At 42.1% G+C, this 19,679-nt stretch overlaps 1 protein-coding gene across 1 annotated transcript in view; it reads right to left on the bottom strand.

The window, feature by feature from the left end:
* gap43 (growth associated protein 43) overlaps positions 1–18,884 on the bottom strand; it is a 65,039-nt gene extending 46,155 nt beyond the window's left edge. The window contains exons 1-3 of the mRNA XM_039746240.1: positions 18,864–18,884; positions 18,601–18,681; positions 17,368–17,995 (exon numbers count right to left, since the gene is read on the bottom strand). Of these exons, the coding sequence (XP_039602174.1) occupies positions 17,368–17,995; positions 18,601–18,681; positions 18,864–18,884 (730 nt within the window). The remainder of the gene's footprint in view (positions 1–17,367; positions 17,996–18,600; positions 18,682–18,863) is intronic.
* Positions 18,885–19,679: the final 795 nt, after the last annotated feature.

Here is a 19,679-nt window from a genome sequence, read left to right as displayed (position 1 = left end):
GGGGACGCTGATTGCATTGCTTTGGCCAGGCATGAAGGGGGCACTTGAGTCAGGCAGGGAGGACAGTACTAGGTGGACATTTGGCTTTAAACCCCAGGGACAGTGCCAGTGCTACAATTATCATAAATCAGCTGTATTGTGGATCTGAAATTAAACCTGTGTTTGAGATAGAAAGGCACTATATAAAATAAGACTTTGTCGAGTGATGTATAAGTGCCAGTTTCTTCTCATATGCTGCGGTTCTTCTGAGGCACCATGCTCTTTGCGGATTTACACACACATACAGTATGAGCAGTAGGTAGGTGACCTAAAGATGTCATGGGTTGTTTTCTTGTTGGAATTTGTGAACAGATTTCTGGCTTTGGGAACTTAATGCCCAGGTCATTCTGAAAGTGGGGATGTGGGTGGGCTTTCCTATGGAAAGGTGCTACAAATGTTACTAGGGTCACAGGTTCAGTTAGTTTGTGATAAAGGCAAAAGCGTGTGAATATTCCAGCTTGGCATGCCACTATCTTCTTTTAGATTGGGACAAGGAAGAAGAAGTGCATTTTACACCAGAGCAGCACAGATGTGAGACCAACCAGGGAAGCTTTGGTGGATGCTAGAAGAGGTGTTGGTGAGGCCAGCAGGGGTCTGCATGTGAACCACACCTAAAACTGAGGTCCCGATTATCCGCGGTCATAAATGATCCCTGGGCACCCTTCAAAAAGAGTAGGATGTTTACTAATGTCATGGCTAAATTGCCCACCACTGTCTAGTCATTCTGCCCCTAAATCATCCCTTATCCCCTAGTGGCTAACAATCTTTCTTAGTCCTTCACCACCCAACAGCTAATTTGGGATTTGTTTAGTGCTACAATAATGGCTGCCGACACATCATCCAGGTGAGGCTACACATTGGTGCTGGTTGAAGTGGCTTCACAATATCTATGTAAAGCGATTTCAGTACTTAGAAACATTCTATATATAAATGTAATTATTTATTATTATTAAAGATATAAGAAGTGATGTGCTGACTGAGAAGGGTCCACATTAACTTTATTGGGACTGCTTCCTACTCAGCCTGAAAGTTTTCAACTCCAATCTGTAGTCCAGGAGTGATGAAGGATTACAGTGGCATTAAGAATTTAACGGAGCACACACATTAAAAGTAGGCTTTCCCCATTCTAGGACCCCAGCCCTTTATCTTGACTTTGCATTTATTTTCACACTACACAGCACAAATACATTTCTCTGTGGTAAAAATCGTCATTTCTATAAGGTTTGTTTATCTGTGTGAGTTTGTGAGAGGGCACCAGAGTGCACATTTCTGCCAGTGTTAATTTGAGTCTGTTAGTTTGTGACCGTCCGTGTATGTGTCCATAGTGCTTTGTGTCTGTGTGAGTGAACTTCTGTCACGGCTGAGCTTTTTGTGTGCATGACTGTCCATCTGCCTGTCAGGATCATGACTGTGAATACAACCTCTGTATTGCAGCGCTTCATGGTATTTGCCAGCACCAGCCCAATGAATTCTTGCTCTTTTAGGAAGCTTGCTAGCCTTTGGAGGACAGCCACACTAGAATGCAGATTGTGTGCTTTTGGCAAGCCTGCTTTTTTTTTTATATTCTGCCCTGTATTTGGCGCTAAAGCTGCTTATCTGGAAATGAAATGCCAGCTCATACTGTTGGTGACTCAGCACTGAAGGTATCCCAAGGCTGATTCAAAAGTCAGTGCCATTACAAGATTTCTGTGCATTGGTTTGTGCTAGTTTCTTTATTTTGGTGTGTACACATGCACATTTGTGTTTGGATGTTTGTATTTCTCTTAATGTTACCTAAACATCCCAATTTATATGCGTGTAAATGTATGGGTCATGAGTATGTTTTTCTGTGCATGTTTGTTTTTCTTGCAGTGTATGTGTACCCAAGTCAATTTCAGTAGCTAGGCATAAGTCTGCCAAGGCACCTGCCTTCAACCATCACTCAAGCCACAGTGCACCATGGCTCCTCCTGCAGATGGTGGACCCACTACAGGACAGTCCTATGTAGCTCCTTTGGGATGTGCCTGGCCAGGTTCGATGGCCAACCCTTTGGTGCTCACCAATGAACTTCCCACTCATGCCTGGCTCCAAGGCAGGGATCCTGTTGCCCTTTTCCTGGCAAAGTTATCGAGTCCTTGATTTGACTCTCCATACATGTCAATATGAAGTGCTTCACGAGTATGAGGTACAGCTAGAGCAAAAGCTTGGTTTGCATTGAAAGTCAGACCCATTCCCAGTGGGACTCCACCAGGACTTAATGCCCAGGTCATTCTGAAGGTGGGGATGTAATTTTTATGGAAAGAGTGGAGGCTGTCCAGTCTGATGGCCTCAGGATCGCATCTCTACTAATGTGGTCCTACTGGCTTCATCGGGATGTGACTTTAGACACACACTGTGGCAGTTTGCAGTTGTGTGGGAAATGGCTGGGATAAGGATCAACACCTCCAAGTCTGAGGTCTGAGTTGGGGATGATGTGCTGCCTAAAATAGAAGGGTTTAAGTATCTCGGGATCTTGTTCATGAGTGAGGGAAGAAGGGAATGGGAGATCGGCAGGCAGATCGGAGCAGCAGAGGTTTTACTAGTCATTCGTGGTGAAAATGTACTGGTCAGTTTACGTTTCTACCCTCACCTGAGGTCATGAGCTGTGGGTAGTGATTGAAGGAACTAAATTGTGGATACAAGTAGCAGAAAAGAGTTTCCTTTGTAGGGTGTGTGAGCCCAGCCTTAGAGGCAGGATAAGGAGTGTGAACAATCAGGAGGAGCTCAAAGTAGAGCAGCTGCTCCTTCACATTGAATGGAACCAGTTGATGTGGTTTGGACATCTTATTAGGATGTCTTCTAGATGCTACCCTGGACAGGTGTTTTATGGATGTCCAATCTCAGAGGCTGGTTATATGTCAGTATCCCCCCAGAGGAGTTGGTAGAGGTGGTAGGGAAATGGGATGTCTGGGCACCTTTGCTTAGAGTGCTGGCATACAAACTGGTTAAGCAGCAGAAAATAGAGGGATGTGGAGCTGCTCATTTATTGTGCGCACACGCATTTGCATTAGATGGCCTCCTTCATGCAGTATTTGTGTATGTATGTTGGCAAGGCATGTAGCTATGTGTGTGGACATGCACGTGTTGCTCTCAATGTTAGTTTGCATGTGCAGGTTTATATACATGTGTTGCCTTGTATTGTGGGTGTGCATTTTTGTTGGTTTATGGTATATTTGTGAAAAACTCATCCTGCCTTTATCAACTGCACTAAACAGATATGTTTAAAATGACTGAATTACACTTCAGGAGTGAGCGTCTCGATGAAAATGCACAATTAGAGTGATTTAACTCCACTATCCCAACCAGGTCCTCACACAAAATCAAGAGCTATATATCAGAAGCTATTGAGAAGCGATGTGATCTACAAGCCAGCAGACTGTGAGAGTCCATGTGTGTTTGGCTACAGTCTCGTAATGCAGTGTGGCAAATGCCAGTGGGGGATACTGGGTGCAGTTTAATGGCTGCCCAAACCCCAGAAGCCCAATGGCTTAAGTAGGTTAGCTTCTCTGCCTCCTAGTGCTGTTGGCCGACCCACTACTACTTTAGCCATTGTTTGGCCTCACCCTCTTTCCTCACTGGACCAAGTGAGCACCTTGCTGTTTAAAAAGCAGTAGCATAGCCTACCAGAGTAATGGATGAAACAGCATTGTGTCAGCCCTGGAAATGTGTAAGAGAACCTCTTCCACTAAAACAGTTACCTAGTCTTGACATACTGAAAACTTTAAAATATAGCTAAAAAGTGCACCTTTGTGACAGTGATGTTGCTCGGCCCCAGAGCCCTGAGGCAAAGCGGGTGGGCTGTCGGGATCAATGCCATTGAGCTCCTTCTTCCAAGCACTCAGTCAGGCCCATTTGACACGGGGAGTGTGGAAGACTTATTACGGACAAGAAATTGCTCATTTGCTCGCCAGGCTGTCCTCATTGCCGCCGCTATTTATTGCTCCTAGGAGAGCAGGGAGACGCCTCGCACTGCGGCTCTGAATCATCACCTCAAACGTAATCGATAGACTTGTATTCTGCAGGCGATTTGTACAGAAGGGCCTCTTGCTGTCAGAGTGACGTCTCATTCAGAGCTGCGCCCTGCCACTCAGATACCCAGCAGCACAAGGCAACATGAACTGTGCTTTTGGTAAGGTTAAAGGTTATGTTTTAGCTATCAAAGGTCATGAGGAAAGTAAGCAACCAATCCATAAGATGGATAAGGCAATCTAGGATTTTGCTTTCTTGAGTCTCCTTGTGCCTCTCCCTATCTTGTGCATTCTGACCATTCATCTTACAGGGTTGGCACATCTAGCGGAAGAGTTTAAATCTCTTGTTCATGAGTAAAGGAAGAAGAGACCGAGACATTGATAGGCAGATTGGAGCAGATGCCTGTTATCAGTTGTGGTAAAGAGAGAGATTTGTTGAAAGGCAAAACTCTTGCTTTACCAATCAGTACCAATCAGTTCCTACTAATGGGCTTTCCTCGACAGAGTGCCTGAGCACGGCCTTAGAGATAGGGTGAGGAGCGCAGACATGGGAGGAGAGAGACTGCTCTTCCGCATCCAAAGATGGTTAGGATACCTCCCCTCAGTAGGTGTTTCATGCAATACCTCAGGGCAGACCCAGGACATGCTGGAGAGACTTGGGGAAGGTGGTGGAGAAAAGGGATGTCTGGACATCTTTGTGTAGACTGCCCCCGTGACACACATTCAGATCAGCAGTAGAAAATGGATGGATGGATGGGAGAGTGACTGGATTTGGAACAGAGAGCACATAGCCCAGTCAGGCTGACAGACAAGGCATTGCTTGAAAGGCCGTGGATTCGAACAGCTGAAGAAACTCACACCTCTGCCCACACACGGCTGGTGCATTTCAGGGTTTGAAGGAGCAACGCATCAAAGCAGCTGTGTAAGGCCTTGTCTCCATCTGGGCACCAAACCAAGCAAGACAATGCGAGAATTGTGAGATGTCAGCTCATCAGAATACACACATTAGGATGGGGAGACAAGAGAAATGAAATGAAAACTGAGGTGCTGCCAGATGTAAGGAGGGGTGGCATGGAGTTTTATCCTTTATGGTGAGCAGGCCTCCAAATGTAAAAAAATATTGTCAAAGAAAAGGTTCAACTGGTAGTATGACTGGCAGTATAGATGGCAAAGTCAGCAAAGCAGGAATTGAGTTCTTGTTAACTCCAAGTCTTGTGGAAGGCACTATTAATGGCTGAGCTCTAACAGCCTCAGTGGACAGCCATATGCCAACTTGCAGCTGGTGTGGATGCCCTCAGCCAGGTGGTGATGTTTGTGGTCACAACCTGTTAGCATATTCTCATTCACCCTAAAACCCCCTATAATCAATCCACATTATTCTGAGTTTATTAGCTTGCTGTTTTTTGGTCTCTGAGTGAGCTGTTTGTAAACAGCACATAGGGGGCAGGGCTGCTGGGTATTGTCTTTTACAAGGCTTTAATTCTACTGCCATTTCCTAATGAAAACACAAATCTCCATATTATGAATAAAGGGCTGACTTTACAAGTAGGGAGTAATTAGAGGGAATTAGAGAAGGTGGCGGCATGAAATCATGCCGTAATTAGAGATACGCCAGGCACGTGACAAGATGACAGGCTCGATTTGGAGCAGCCATGTGAAGTCACCACTGCTCAACACTCGGGGGACAGGAAAGCCATAATGACTTCATCGTTCCATCATTTTTGGGCGTGTGTAATAGACACATCGATGGGGTTGCAAGCAATGTCATCAGCTTTACCTGCAACCCTCTGGAGTGAGCTTCATGTTCAGACATCGTGGCTCCCTGCACTTCCCCTGGGGTTGCTTGGGAAGCAGCTTAAGGATTACCGGTGGTGGTGGCATGCCTAATAACTGATGGCGACAAGACTAGTATTTGAATATGGAGAGGTGGGGATTCACACAAAGGAAAATCACTTCAGATGAAACCACAGAGCTTGGTGTGAATTATAGTGTTGGACTTATGTGGGCCACTCAACTCACTCACCTTTACTCCAATTACTAAAAATATGGGGAAACGATTGTAAAAGAGCTCTGCACTTGATCATTTCATAAAATAAAGGATCTGCGGAAAAAACTGAGTTTACCCCAAAAACAATCTAACTTCATGATTTCAAGGTTCGTCTCATTAAAAGGGCAAAGCAGAAAGCTTACCAGCTGCTCACAACTCACTCCATTATGGGCATTAGCAGTGGCACACATGGCCTTTTTTGCCTGAGCCCATTACCACCTTCACAGTTAACCTGAGATCACCCAGTGCCAATACCTACATGAAGCCATTTCAAATAAGATCCCATTTACCACATTCAAGGAGGGCAGACATGGCTCCTGGGACCTGAAGCGATCCTGTCACCCACTCAAACCTGAAACAAATATGTACAATGTGCATGAAATGTACATAATAAATAAATAAAGCAGGGCAGGCAATTATAAGAGGATGGAGGGAAGGCAACGATAGCAGAAAAAATGGTTGCTTGTGATGAGAGGACTGGCAGAAAGGGTAAGGATTGTTGACAGAATGAAGGCTAGGGAGTGAAGGGATGGGTAGTCATGGAAAGAGGGAGGGGAGACAGTGAGGAGAAAAGAACGATGGGCAGTGATTGGGGGGCACGGGTATAGGGAGGCAGTAACAGGAGAGCAAAGAATGAGCAGTCACTGGAGGGTAAAGTATGGGCAGTGACGAGAAGGTGAAGGATTGGAAGTAATGGTTGGTAAAAAGTGGGAAGTGATGAGGAGCTGAAATGGTTCACTGAAGTAAGAGAGACAATAGGCTGTGATGGAAGGACAATATTTAAGCAGTGATGGGGGAACGGCAAACACATGAGAGAGCAGGGATGGGAAGACTGCATTAGTGTCTGATTCTGATTTATTTTTTTCCCCTGATTCTTTACTTTACCCCCATTTGGATTAGTCCTCTCCCTACTCTGCAGTATTAAAGGGTGCGGCTAGCCACATCTTTTTGCCGTGGCATTGATTAGCTTTCATCTTCTGTGTCCATGGCTCCCCTTTAGTGCTTTTTAAAAGTATTTAGTCGTTCTTTTGCCTGCTTTTTCATTTTTGTCTACGTTTAGCTTTGTGCGTCTCTCTTTATTCTGCTTCCCGAATTTTAAATGACTGTATTGTTTAGACTGACGATTTCAGTTGTTGGATTGTTCTTTTGACAAAGATAAGCTTTTCCCTTGCTTTAGGATTTGTAATTTGCCTTTGGTTACTTTTTCCAGCTTCTATAATATTCCTTATGTGAAGAACTATTCAGTTATTTCCTTTTAATGTAAGTTTATAGGTTTATTAATATGACGTGTTCAGGGTAAAGTGAAATTCTTACCTGTATATGCTACAGATCACAACTCTCCGGCATCAAGATTAGTGAGTATAACTACCACATCAAAAAAACGTCTGTCTTTCTCACTTGAAAAACCTCAGGACACAATTATCGTAACAGAAAATATATTGTATTGTTTTGGGTTTTCCATTTAATCAACGTAATTTGGTTAATTAATTAAGAGAGTTAACAGTGAATTATTCTTTAGTTTTAATCAATTAAATGATTTATCAAATATCGGTTTAAGTGGTGTCTCTAAGTTTGGAAGTGATTTCCAGTTTTGACCTTCCTTGTACAGACACATGAGAAGTGAAGGGAAGGAGATAATGAGCAGGCATCGGCAGGAGGGAAAAGGGTGGGCAATAACAGCTGGGCAGTGACAGAATGGTAAGAGTGTGTAGTGGTGGCACAAGATGAGCATAGTGATGGGGGTAAAGATGGGTCCTGATGGGAGTCCACCAGTCCTGATGTGGCTTATTTTACTTTTATTGAATGCACCTTGAAGCCATATCACAATATTGCAGCTTTGTTTTCATTTCAGCATCAGAGCCCAGAGAGATGAACTCACCCAATGATGAACACAGAGACAACGAGAAGAAAAGATTGAACCAGCAGCCTTGTGATTTACAGTCTAAAGCCTAAAGTGTCTTCCATTGACCACACCACATGGCAAACCGACATATTCTCAATCACTTCCATGATCACTTCAAATCAGAATCTGCACAAGTCTGTCATGCTGTGCTCTCAAAATTTGAATACATAAGAACATCTCTTTGCTTCTATCACTACACTTATTTTGTAATAGAGAGTGAAAGAGGTGAGGTGCATTTTAATAAGAAGTTAGGCAGATATATTTATTGCACACCTTACTGTTCAACTGCAAACCAAATAATGCACAGTTCTGTGACATTCACCAATTATGTTCTACTTGCGATAGTCCAGAGTTTTCTAAAAAAAATAGTCACTAGCCATTGTTTAAGGAAGCCATCCCTACAGGTCTCAGACCACTGAGGAGTGAGCAGAATTTATTGCTTTGTGCAAGCCATTGCGTTAATTACAGAGTCACATCAATCACGCAGTCAGTGAGGAATTAGACAAGGATCAGATAATTAGGGTGTAATTGAAGTAATTGTCTGAAGAGAAACTCATTTGGACTCCACCTCTGGGGCACTGTGAGGCTTCTTTGCATGAGCTAGCAATATTTTAAGGTGAATGAGAAGGGCTCCTTTCTGCCCCCCAAATCCCAGTCAGTGTTCAAAAACAGTTATGTAAGTGGACAAATGGCTGAATAATCACTTCTGGTGTACATCAGGAGGAATGAGACTAGAAGTGCATGAAGCATGGGTGGGAATAGATGACTCTGAACCAGGCTATGAAGACCAGCCCTGCATTTCTAGATTGTTTTCATACTCACTTACCACTGCTCGTGTAAATGTATTAGTCAAGGCTCAGACATAAAGAAAAAATACAGAAGAAATACAGGTTTCAGTGGTTTCAACAGCCTAACAATTAAGGAGACATTTCTTAAATTGGCAGTGGGGATGCCATGATTCAGTCGGCATTGGCTCTGCAATGTTCAAACAAGGGTACTTTACTGGAGCATACGACAACGTGGGGGTGGACTATGACAGGATCCACCACATATCACTAATCAGTTCATTCCCAGACAAACACTGAGATCTCCTTCAATAATATGACAACAGAACCAGAAGTGCCCAATCTCCGATTAAGATTAAGGTGGTCCTCAGGAAACCTCTTAATGTGTGATAATGGAAGAGCAGAAAGAGAAAGATACATAACCGACTTATTCAGCCTGAGCTATTACTAAGAATGTTCCTTCTGCCTCAGTAAATAATCCCCGTACTGCTTACATTGGGCTGAAGAGAACCACGTATCTGGCTTAAGACAAGGAGTTATGAATGGTGGCATTAGCAATGGGGACCTCTTCACCAGTGTAATCGACAAAAAAGTAACAAGGGTATCCTTCCAACAGAGAAGCATACAGGTACTAGTAAAGATGTCCACATGCCTCGAGAACTGAGATGCATGTCATAGGTGTCTTTTATCTGAATAACAAAGACATGTCACCAAGAAGAACTTGTTAGCTTGAATACATTTGAGGTATCTGTAGACATTAAGCCTCTGCCAGAGTACGAAAATACAATTAAACAACTCTTTCTTACGCAATTCCAAATCTGTAGTTGACTGCATTATCGCATGAATAATATTAAAACAGCCAATTATAAATTGTAAAAATTTACATTAAAGTAAAGTGTTTATTTAGTTAAGGATGTGAGAATATTCATAAGTGCGGTGGGTTGGCACCCTGCCCAGGATTGGTTCCTGCCTTGTGCCCTGTGTTGGCTGGGATTGGCTCCAGCAGACCCCCGTGACCCTATATTCGGATTCAGCGGGTTAGAAAATGGATGGATGGAATATTCATAAGTCACACCAAATTATGAATTTGTCTAAGGCTTTCCATAGTGACCACCATCCTAAGGCACTTCATATGTAATAGACAATAACTTTAATGCTTCAAGTTAAGACAACCCAGTCAGCTGTTCAGTGAGTCAGTGGTGGGGATTGATATGGCAGCCTTATGTTCTACAGTCCAGCGTTTTAGCCACTAGGCCACATTGCTTGTGCAAGTTGAATTTATTTACTAATCCATTTCTTAAGCATTAGTAGGACGGCTCTTTTCAGGATGTCCTTATTTATGACTACAGCAGTAACAGCCCTCTGCTGATTAAGGGTTTGCAGTTCTAGAGATGCACAGAGGAGCTGCCCATGGTGCTGAAGCCAGGAGCAGCTGCCAGACTCATATAATTAAATTGCTACTTCCAAATGGAGCGACCACACCAGGTCTTGGTGCTGCACTGTTTCCAAGGGCATGGGACTGACCATCAGGGTCTGAATCCATTAAATTCCAATAAGTTGCAGGTCTTCTATGTCATAAGCAGCCACATGTGTCCTCCACTAAATGCATAGCTATAAATTTCCAACAGCATTGTCCAGGCAATCTGCTTTTTCTGTGGTAACCTCTTACAAGCCTAAATCAATAACAACTGGTCATAAAAAAAGAGAATTATGCCCAGGATAATTTGCCAAAAATATCTTATAGTTCCTGTTTCACCTAAGCAAAGCTCTCCCTGAGAGATCATTTCATGGTTATTGCGTATGTGCCTTTCATGGTTATTAGCAAGGCACTGTGCTTTACAAAAGCAATTTAGACAATTAGGGCAAAACAAAGAAGTCAGGCAATGATTGGAAAGGCACTGCGGTCTAATGAATAAGGAGGGAAGCTGGTGGAAACGGTTTTTGGAGGTAAAGCCTCAGTGCATGGTCCTCAGCACATTGGGGTCTTTACTGTGTATCAGGCAGACAATTGTATCAAAATGATTTGACTTCCATAAGTGTCACACAGTTAATTTAAGAGCAGACACAGAACTTGAAACCTTACGGTTTAAAGTCTAATTAAGTTCACCGCAATGCCTGCCAAAAACTCTTTAGGATTGTATCACCATAAATGTTTTATAAAACAAAAGCAAAGACATAAAATAAGAACAGGAACTACCACTGCTGATACTCACTCATGCTTTTTAATAAGATAATGGGAACAATTTCAATAGTGGCTTTGCAGCCAGCAACTCTAAAAAATGCAAACAATTCAAAGCATACAGCCCTTATTTTTGCCACTATAAGGCTAATCCTTCATTGTCTCAGCATTTCTCAGCAGACTTGTAAATCTTTCACAACTCTAACTTATCCATGCTGGCTCCTGTTGCTTCATCACAACCCTACACGTTTGGGTTATACAGTTGTCTTTCATGAGTTTTATGCAGATCATTTCAGTTCACTTTGGTGATTTCCAAAGAAATTGGAGACTTCTTTTTTCCAGCAAACCTTTCCCAAATTTTATATTCACTTGTGTAGAAGTAGGGTAAAATAAAATAGTGTAATAGGGTTGAAATTTCAGCTGTAAATTTTCAGTGAAATGATACGCTGAACACGACTCAACCATTTTGACTTGATGTCTGTCTGTGTGAGCATAGCGTATGTGCATTTGGGTGTGAATGTGCACAAAGTAGACACTCTAATTATAAATCTTAATATCTACAAATCTATTGTTTTTTAACAGAACTGGTTCAGAGCAACCTCTGGTTTGGTCAATATGTTTTTTTGTTTTATTATTCACAATGACTCTAGAAGTTTCCATTTAAAAACTGCCGCTGATTTACAATTTTGCCATATATGTTCTAGACTAAAGTAATAAGGAATACAAATATTTACAGAATTGTTTAAAACATTTTTTGAGATTCTCAACTGTAATTGAGGAGTGGTAGAAGTCAGCAAGTCACCCATGAGAAGATCCAACATGTCAACTTGGTGGTCGCTGATCTCCATCTTTCAGCATTGGGTTTACTTCTATCAGGTGAGCACAAATTCATTGCTAACAACTGTGATGGAGAATGCACCATGTTCAACTGAGCAAGAGATTTTAATAAACTGCTCATAAATTATATTGTTAATTTGCTGTAGCGGGTGTGGTAAGAACCTTGAATTATTACAGTAAATCCAGCATTCTATTTATCCTTGCGCTAACTGATTTTGGGTGTTCTGCGGAGTGCACATACATATCCATGACAGCAAAATTTAGCCCCAATAATGCACCTGTTAAAATGCAGAAGGATACTGAACTGTGGCAGGAGAACTCACTAGAACTCACTAGAAACGCAGAGAACAAGTGGAATCTACAAGAAACAGGAATTAGCCTGGGATGATGGTGACCAAGAAGTCACAACTAATTCTAAACTAGACAACAGTATTAAGTGGGTATGTTATGCAACAACATGTGAAGGCAAGCTAATCATGGAATGGATCAGGGCCAGTGCGGACAGCACTGAACAGGTATGGTCACATCGCAGCCGAGATTTGAACAAAGACAGTCCCACTCTTGGTAGCAGCAGAAATGAGGTTTCTCCACAGGGTTCATGGGATTAAACTCCATGCCACGTGGAGCACAGCTTTAAAGCAAAAATTACACCCTGGGTTTCGAACTAAAGAAACCCCAATGCCTTCACCTGGAATCTAAGCCCCATTGAGGGTTTAATGTGCCCAGTCCGAGGCAACCATAAGACAACATGGAGGGACTGTTGTGTACCTTTCTTCCCCAGCCCATCAAGAAAAATTGTTTGAAATTTGGATAAATGAACGAATGAAGCACAATGAGAATTGCATGAAAGTAGAAAAGAGACAGGTCTTCAGGTATAAGAGCAAGCAAATCCTAGAAATAAAATACAGAAAGTAAAGAGACATGAAGCCATCACAACAGACAAACTGGAATTCCTTCTGGTCACTAAAGCAGAGGTCCAGTCAGAAAAGTATAAAGAAAAAAAACAACTCACCTGAGAAAATAATGACCGACACAACAATATATGATCTTCTAGGGGTGCTTGTGCTCTCAGGCTCGGACCCAAATACTAAGAGACCATCATGTGTTCAGTGCTGCCGGTTATCCCTGAAGAACAGTCACATGGGAAGTTGCACCCACCCCCAGATAAAACAGCTTGCCCAGCAGGGAATACATCACACTATCTGCAGCCAAAGCATTTAACTGACAAATCTATAGCCATTTCTGTCCTTGGCCACAGGGGTTTATTACAGTGGCACATTGCTGTTACAAAGATGTTTTTGTATTGACCCAGGGCATTCAGTAAACTGGTCATGCCCGCTTTGCCAGAGTCATTTCATGGAGTTCAAAGGACCTATAACATTCTATCTATGAATGCACTTAGTAACTAACACTTTGTGATGTATGCAGTGCAATCAGTGTTGCTCTTATGACAGCCATAAGGTCACCAAATAAAAGCAGACAGAATGAAGTGACAAGGCCGATGACAAAGTAGACAGATAGCTACAGTTCACAGGGCTTTGGTTTATCATGTGCCATTGATGCTTTGAGAAATATAATTAATGTCTGCCTCCTTGCTCTTGTGTTCCAAGAGATGAAAAGATGAGGCTGGCGATCTCTGGGAACTTCAATAGCAGGTACCTTATAGACTAAGGAGCGACATGTGTACAAATGTACGCTTGGGTTTAGGGGTGCTAGAGAGTGAAGATGAAGTTCACATTGAAAGCTTTAAGCCTCACGGGTGCCAGCCTACCGCTGGTGCTCCATTATGGGTGCCCCGATGAGGTGTGGGCTAATGCTTTGGCACTCTTCTACTGTAAATCATGCATTTGAATAGGAATTATTTCCAAAAATGAAAACTGCCTGACCATTCATTTGGATTGCGATGCTGTTAATCCATTCAGGTATGGCAGGACTCCCACTGTACTCAGAACTTTTTGGGTTTCCTACTGAAGAAAAACTGAGTCCTTACTGAAGCCAAAGATCACTAACCAGTTATTATGGTGAGAAAGTGTGTGCCCAACTATTGATGGCTAAGAGGATGAGAGAGTACTGTACAGGGCATAGGTGTGGCACCAAAAAATAATACTGGGTTTAAATCTTAGCCTAGCCACCATCTTTGTGAAGTTTATGCAATGTCTTTGTATCTGTGTGTTTTCTCTTCAGTGTGCTGGTGTTTTCCCAGTTCCCAAAAGTATGTGTTCTGGGTTAATCGGCTCCTCTAAAATGGCCCAGTTTGCATGTGCATGTGTGAGTGCACCCTGCAATTACATTGGCATTCCAACTAAAAGTGAGTGTCTGTCTTGTGCCCAATGCTGCCACTTTGAAGTGAAATTCCCTCAACTGCCAGTTTCTGCCTTGTGTCTGCTGCAACACAATAGGCTCCAGCTTTCTTAATTCTGCAGTAGGAAATGGCTGGAAGAAAGGACAGCAAAATGAATAATCAGCAACAACCACCAGAGGGCAGTATTCTTAAAATAGCTAACTGCCTCTTGATCTCCATGAACAGAAAGTACATTTTGGGAAATTCAACTTTGTTTGCTTCATGACTCATCGAAATTAGCATTCAAGGCTAAAATTACCAGACATGGATGTTGTCAACAAACCGTGACACCCCTCTGATAAAAGGAAAGGCAAAGGAAGCAGGGCTGTGTCTGATTTGGTCTGAAGATGCCAACACAAGTTAAAGAGAGTGGGGAAGAAAGTCAAGTCAAGTCACTTTATATCTGTATAGCACTCTCATTGAATATAGACTGACAGTTCTGTAACATGTTTACAGGTAAAATACTAATTACACATTTGTAAAAAAAAATTTAAAAAAGGGTTTTGTAACTGGGCAATCTACCTCAATTGATTGTTGAAATCAGTTTTGTCATGTCACTGTATCAGGTGTCTTGTCGGCATTCTGTGTGAAGAGGTTATATGAATAAAGATTGATCGATGGACACCATTCAAGAATTTTTATTTTTATATATTAACATCAGTAGCATGCATCATCAAAAGGCAATTTACAGAGCAAACAGGAATATAATAGCATACGAAACAGCCTCTCTCTAAGACACGTTAACACCCTGAAAAGGCATTGTTGGATTTTTTACCTTTTTCTTGCCAATATACTATGTGAGCTTACATCCTACTGTATATTAGATGTGAAAGGTACACAGACATATGAAGGGAACTGTATCAAAGATAAATAGTCAGATATGATAGGCACTACTGTTCTAGGATTTCTATGACAAGGAAGACACAAGTTTTAAGGTAAGGCTGTTATACTCACTAATCATGGGGCTGGAGACATCTATCAATCTATCTATCTATCTATCTATCTATCTATCTATCTATCTACCTACCTACCTACCTACCTACCTATCTATCTATCTATCTATCTATCTATCTATCTATCTATCTATCTATCTATCTATCTATCTATCTATCTATCTATCTATCTATCTATCTATCTATCTATCTATCTACATATCTCTCTCTCTCTCTCTATCTATCTACGTATCTCTCTCTCTATCTATTTATCTATGTCTCTCTCTATCTTTCTGTCTATCTTTATAACTAATACAATGCCATTTTAATTGTTAGTTTCTAAAAAAGAACTTTATCAGAAAAGAAAATAATAAGCTGCAATAATTCCCTTGAACCTCCAGAAGTTAGACCTGCAATCTCAGCATTACTTAACGTCTCTAAATAAATTAACAGCGTACAGTCAACTGCAGTGGAAAACATTACTCTAGAGCAAATCATTAAGTAATCATAAACACTCAATCTCATAATCGTGTCTCCCCCCAGACCTAAAATGATAAGCTGTTCTTCTTTTAATGTACATTTATGTGCAACAAGGCACACACAGCAGAAACAAGTTCTGGATGGGCACATTCAAGTTGGGAGAGTAAGCCATTAGAACACAGGGAGCACACACAAACTCCACAGAATGAAACCACTGAACCGGGATGCAAACGCTCTAAGCTGGCCCTGTGCACCGCTATTGTTATACTATTCTAAAACACAAAAACACAAGCAACCGTCTAAAGCAACTACTTGTGATGATGCGACGCACATGATAAGCCATCATCACGTCCCACTAAAAGGAGAGTTGGAAGGAGCACCAACTGTTATGAGAATCATGCCAAGCATAGCCTTTGTGACATCACGCAAGAAAAGCTAAAAAATAAACTAAAAGTCATCATGCTCTCACACCAGAAAGGATAAACACAAACTGTTAGGATTTTGTATTAAATACGAGTTATCCTTATGCAGTTAGAGAGAGAGGTGTTATGATGTCACATAAGAGAAGCAAAAGAAACAGGCTGTCATGGTCTGAACATGGTGGAAAGCTTAGCGTCAGTCACAATGAAGTCACTCTAAACAAGGAAAGCACTAATTGTCATGATTTCACACCAGGGAAGCTAAGCATAAGTTGTCATGATGTGACTTGAGAGCAGACAAACACAAGTTGTGAGGTCACTCAAGAGAGGCTAAAGCCAAGTTGTTATGCAGTCATTCAAGACAAGTTATTTACTAAGGCCCTCATTTGGGAAAATGCCAAACCTTTATACATTATGAAAAGTTGATGGTGCAAATCTCTTATCAAGCACAACTGTCATATTTCTGCTCATGTTGAAAAATTCCCTTTCTGCAGTTAAAATGTGCATATTCGTTTTGAAAAGATATATCCAAGTATGGTATTCGTGAGAAATTGTTGCGGTTGTGCATTTTGGATTCTAATTAGTGGTACTGAGCAAGTGTGAGGCAAAAAATGACTCAGCCTCAGAAAGCAGCATGAGCCATCGTCAAGTGAGTGAAGCGGCGATTTGATGCCAAGGCGCCATTTAGTTCTCTAACATGCTGTCTAGCCTGCACCTCATTAACACAGACTCCAGCTTCAGTCTCACTGAGACCTGTTAGTCCTCAAACGTCTTTCTTGGGGAAGTCTGCATTTTCATTTTGAGAACTTATAGCTGTACTCCTGCTGTACATGCACATGACTTTATGTAAATAGTGGTACATTATGTCCAGATTTATTACCTGAACTCTAAAGAATTTAAGGTAGTAGATGATGACTTTATTTATTAATTGAGATGTTATTATTCATATATTTACTTATTTAGCTAATGCCTTTATACAGAGTAACTTACAACATTTATGATACAATTGGTTCCATTTCTCTCGATTTTTCCAATTGGAGCCCAGGCAGGTCAAGTGACTTGCTCACGGTCACACAGTGTCAGTAACGGGATTTGAACCCATAACCTCAGGGGTTGAAGTCCAAAGCCTTAGCCGCTACACTACACTGCCTACACTGCCTACACTGCCACTGACGTCAGATTTAAGGAGACACCTGTGTAGCTTCCTAAATGAGGGCCAATGTGTTACAAAGCTCCTAAACACAAATCGTCATGATGTGACTCACAAAGAGGTGTACTTATGTCACATGAGATGATCTGGGCACATCACATGCAATGTCATTGGAAAAACAGTCCTAAAGTTAACTAGAGGACCCGGGAGAAAATGAGTATGCATGCAAGAAACCCTCTTGACTCAATGCCGGCTACTCTGCTCCTCACCTTTTTTGTCTTGCTGTTGGCTGGTGTCAGTCTCTTCACTTTGGGCCTTGGGTGTTGTTTCCTTGGCTTCAACGGCAGGCACGTCGGCTTGTTTGGGCTCTTCTTTCTCCGTAGTTTCGACAGCATTCGGCAATGGGGCACTTTCAGTGGAAGCATTGGGGGTGGCAGTACCCTCCTCGGCAGGAGGGGCCTCTTTGTTTTCGCTCTCCGCTACCTGCTTTTCCTCCGAGGTGGCAGAACTATCCTTGGCCTTTCCTGAAGAGTCAGTCCCGGCAGCAGGCCCCCCATCCTCCTTACTGGCTGTGGCAGGTGCAGCATCAGTGCTGGTGGCTTTCTCTCCATCCTCGGTTTTGGTGTCAGCATTGGCTGCATTCTGCTGTGGTGCAGATTCCAACGGGCCATCTTTGTTCTCCACTGCTGGAGAGGAGGCTTCTTTCTTATCCTCACTCGCTGCCTTTGCTTCCCCCGTGGCCGCTGGACCATCCTCCTTCTTCCCGTCCTTGAGTTTTTTCCGGATTATGTGTCCACGGAAGCTAGCCTGGATTTTGGTGGCAGCCTTATGAGCTTTATCCTCAGGTTTGTTGCCGTCTTGCTCAATTTTCTGGTCAGCCTCGTCATTCTTCTCAACCTATGGTTAAAGAAATTTACAAAAAAAAATGAATGACTTAAAAATATTGAAAAACATATAAACATAGCAAGTATTGCCTTAAAATTAATTCCTTCTAATGTAATGAAGAAAGCAAAGCAAGATAAAATGGGTGAGCTATGGGGCCCAAGAAAATTCAATAAACTCAAGCATTGATCACTTGTTCCCTTCCACTAGGGGACAAACAAAATTAAGTGCAAAAGAATTCTAGCAACATAAAGTCATTTCTATGACACCAGACCCCATGAGGTGCAAGCCCATGCAGACATGTGTCTACTTTTAAACAAGTTTGTCTAAGCGTGTCTCCTGGCAAAAGGTTTATACTCTCCAGAATCCACAGCAGATGTGGTGAACTTGAAATCAATTCTTGGTCTCCATTTTAAAACAAATAAACCAGCACACTCAACCATGCCTGTCATGGCCTGGTGTATTTTGGGTACCTTAACCCAATACTTTTTACAAAAAAAAAAAAATCATAGTATATTTCCCTCTTGAGCTTCTGCCAAAAGAATGGTGATGTTTTGTGAGATATCACTTGCTAGGAGGGCTACCCTGACCATTGATTTTCTACAAAGTTCCTGGCATACCTCTTCATTCAGCTCTGCAAGATGCTCAGTGTGAGATGCTTTGTTATCTGGGCCTTTGTTATAAAAGTGAGCATAACCAGCCTGTAAGTAGCAGAGTCAGCCCAACTGACATTTTTATACCCAGAAACCTCTAGTTTAGTCTCATCATCTTAGCGCACCTTCTTATAACTGTAAACCATTGTCTCCAGCATTGCTGCACTATGCCTCACAGTTTCGAGCCAGCTCATCAAACTGAGTGAATATCACCTTGAAGGTGAACACACCTCCGTGGCTTTACACTTCATCCTCGACTACCTATCTTGACCTGACCTCATGGCAAACATTAGGCCAGCACCACCTGAATGGAATGACTTCATTTTGCAAATTAGTGTGTCCTCCACTTTACTTGATTTTGGAGTGCATTCATAATCACACCAAAAAGAAGCTTGGGGCATATCAGCATCATAAGGCATTAAGGGGCATCAATCCATTATGCAGCTTACTCAGTCATACCAGGTCAACATGGAGGCACACATTCCTCTAAATACTTTGTCTCTGAGATGAAAACAACAACAAATCAGATCTACAAAAAAAGTGCAAAAGAAGTTCTGGGCTAAAGACTGCACCTCCATGTGACCTCCTTTATGAAACTTTACTGTACTGTATGAATTTGCACTTTCAGGAACCATCCTCTCCTTCTTCGCCATGCTAGATACTGTACCAGGCTAAGATTGTATTCGTTCATCTATCCATCCATTATCTCTTACTTAACCTCATTCAAAGCAGCTGACCCTGATGATCAAACACAAGGCAGAGCCCATCCTCAGACGTAACATCAGTCCATTTTAGGGCTAAGATTATATTTACACGAATTATGAGTTTATTTCCAAGCTTCATGGAATAAAAGATCAATTTGTATATGCCAGAATAAAGGCTGTGAGCCACAGGGTAAGATGATCATAATCTTATGGTGCTCATCCATCCATCCATCCATTATCCAACCCGCTACATGGAGGTCTGCTGGTGCTCAGGTTGATGAAATTTTAGAGCTACTCCTGTAAAATATGACATAATGCTTTGAAATTCAGGTGTTCGGTTCA

This window comes from Polypterus senegalus, chromosome 2, assembly GCF_016835505.1.
Source record: "Polypterus senegalus isolate Bchr_013 chromosome 2, ASM1683550v1, whole genome shotgun sequence".
NCBI classification, from domain to species: domain Eukaryota; kingdom Metazoa; phylum Chordata; class Cladistia; order Polypteriformes; family Polypteridae; genus Polypterus; species Polypterus senegalus.
The sequence above is the reverse complement of the archived record's forward strand: the minus strand, read 5'-3'. Positions and strand labels throughout refer to the sequence as shown.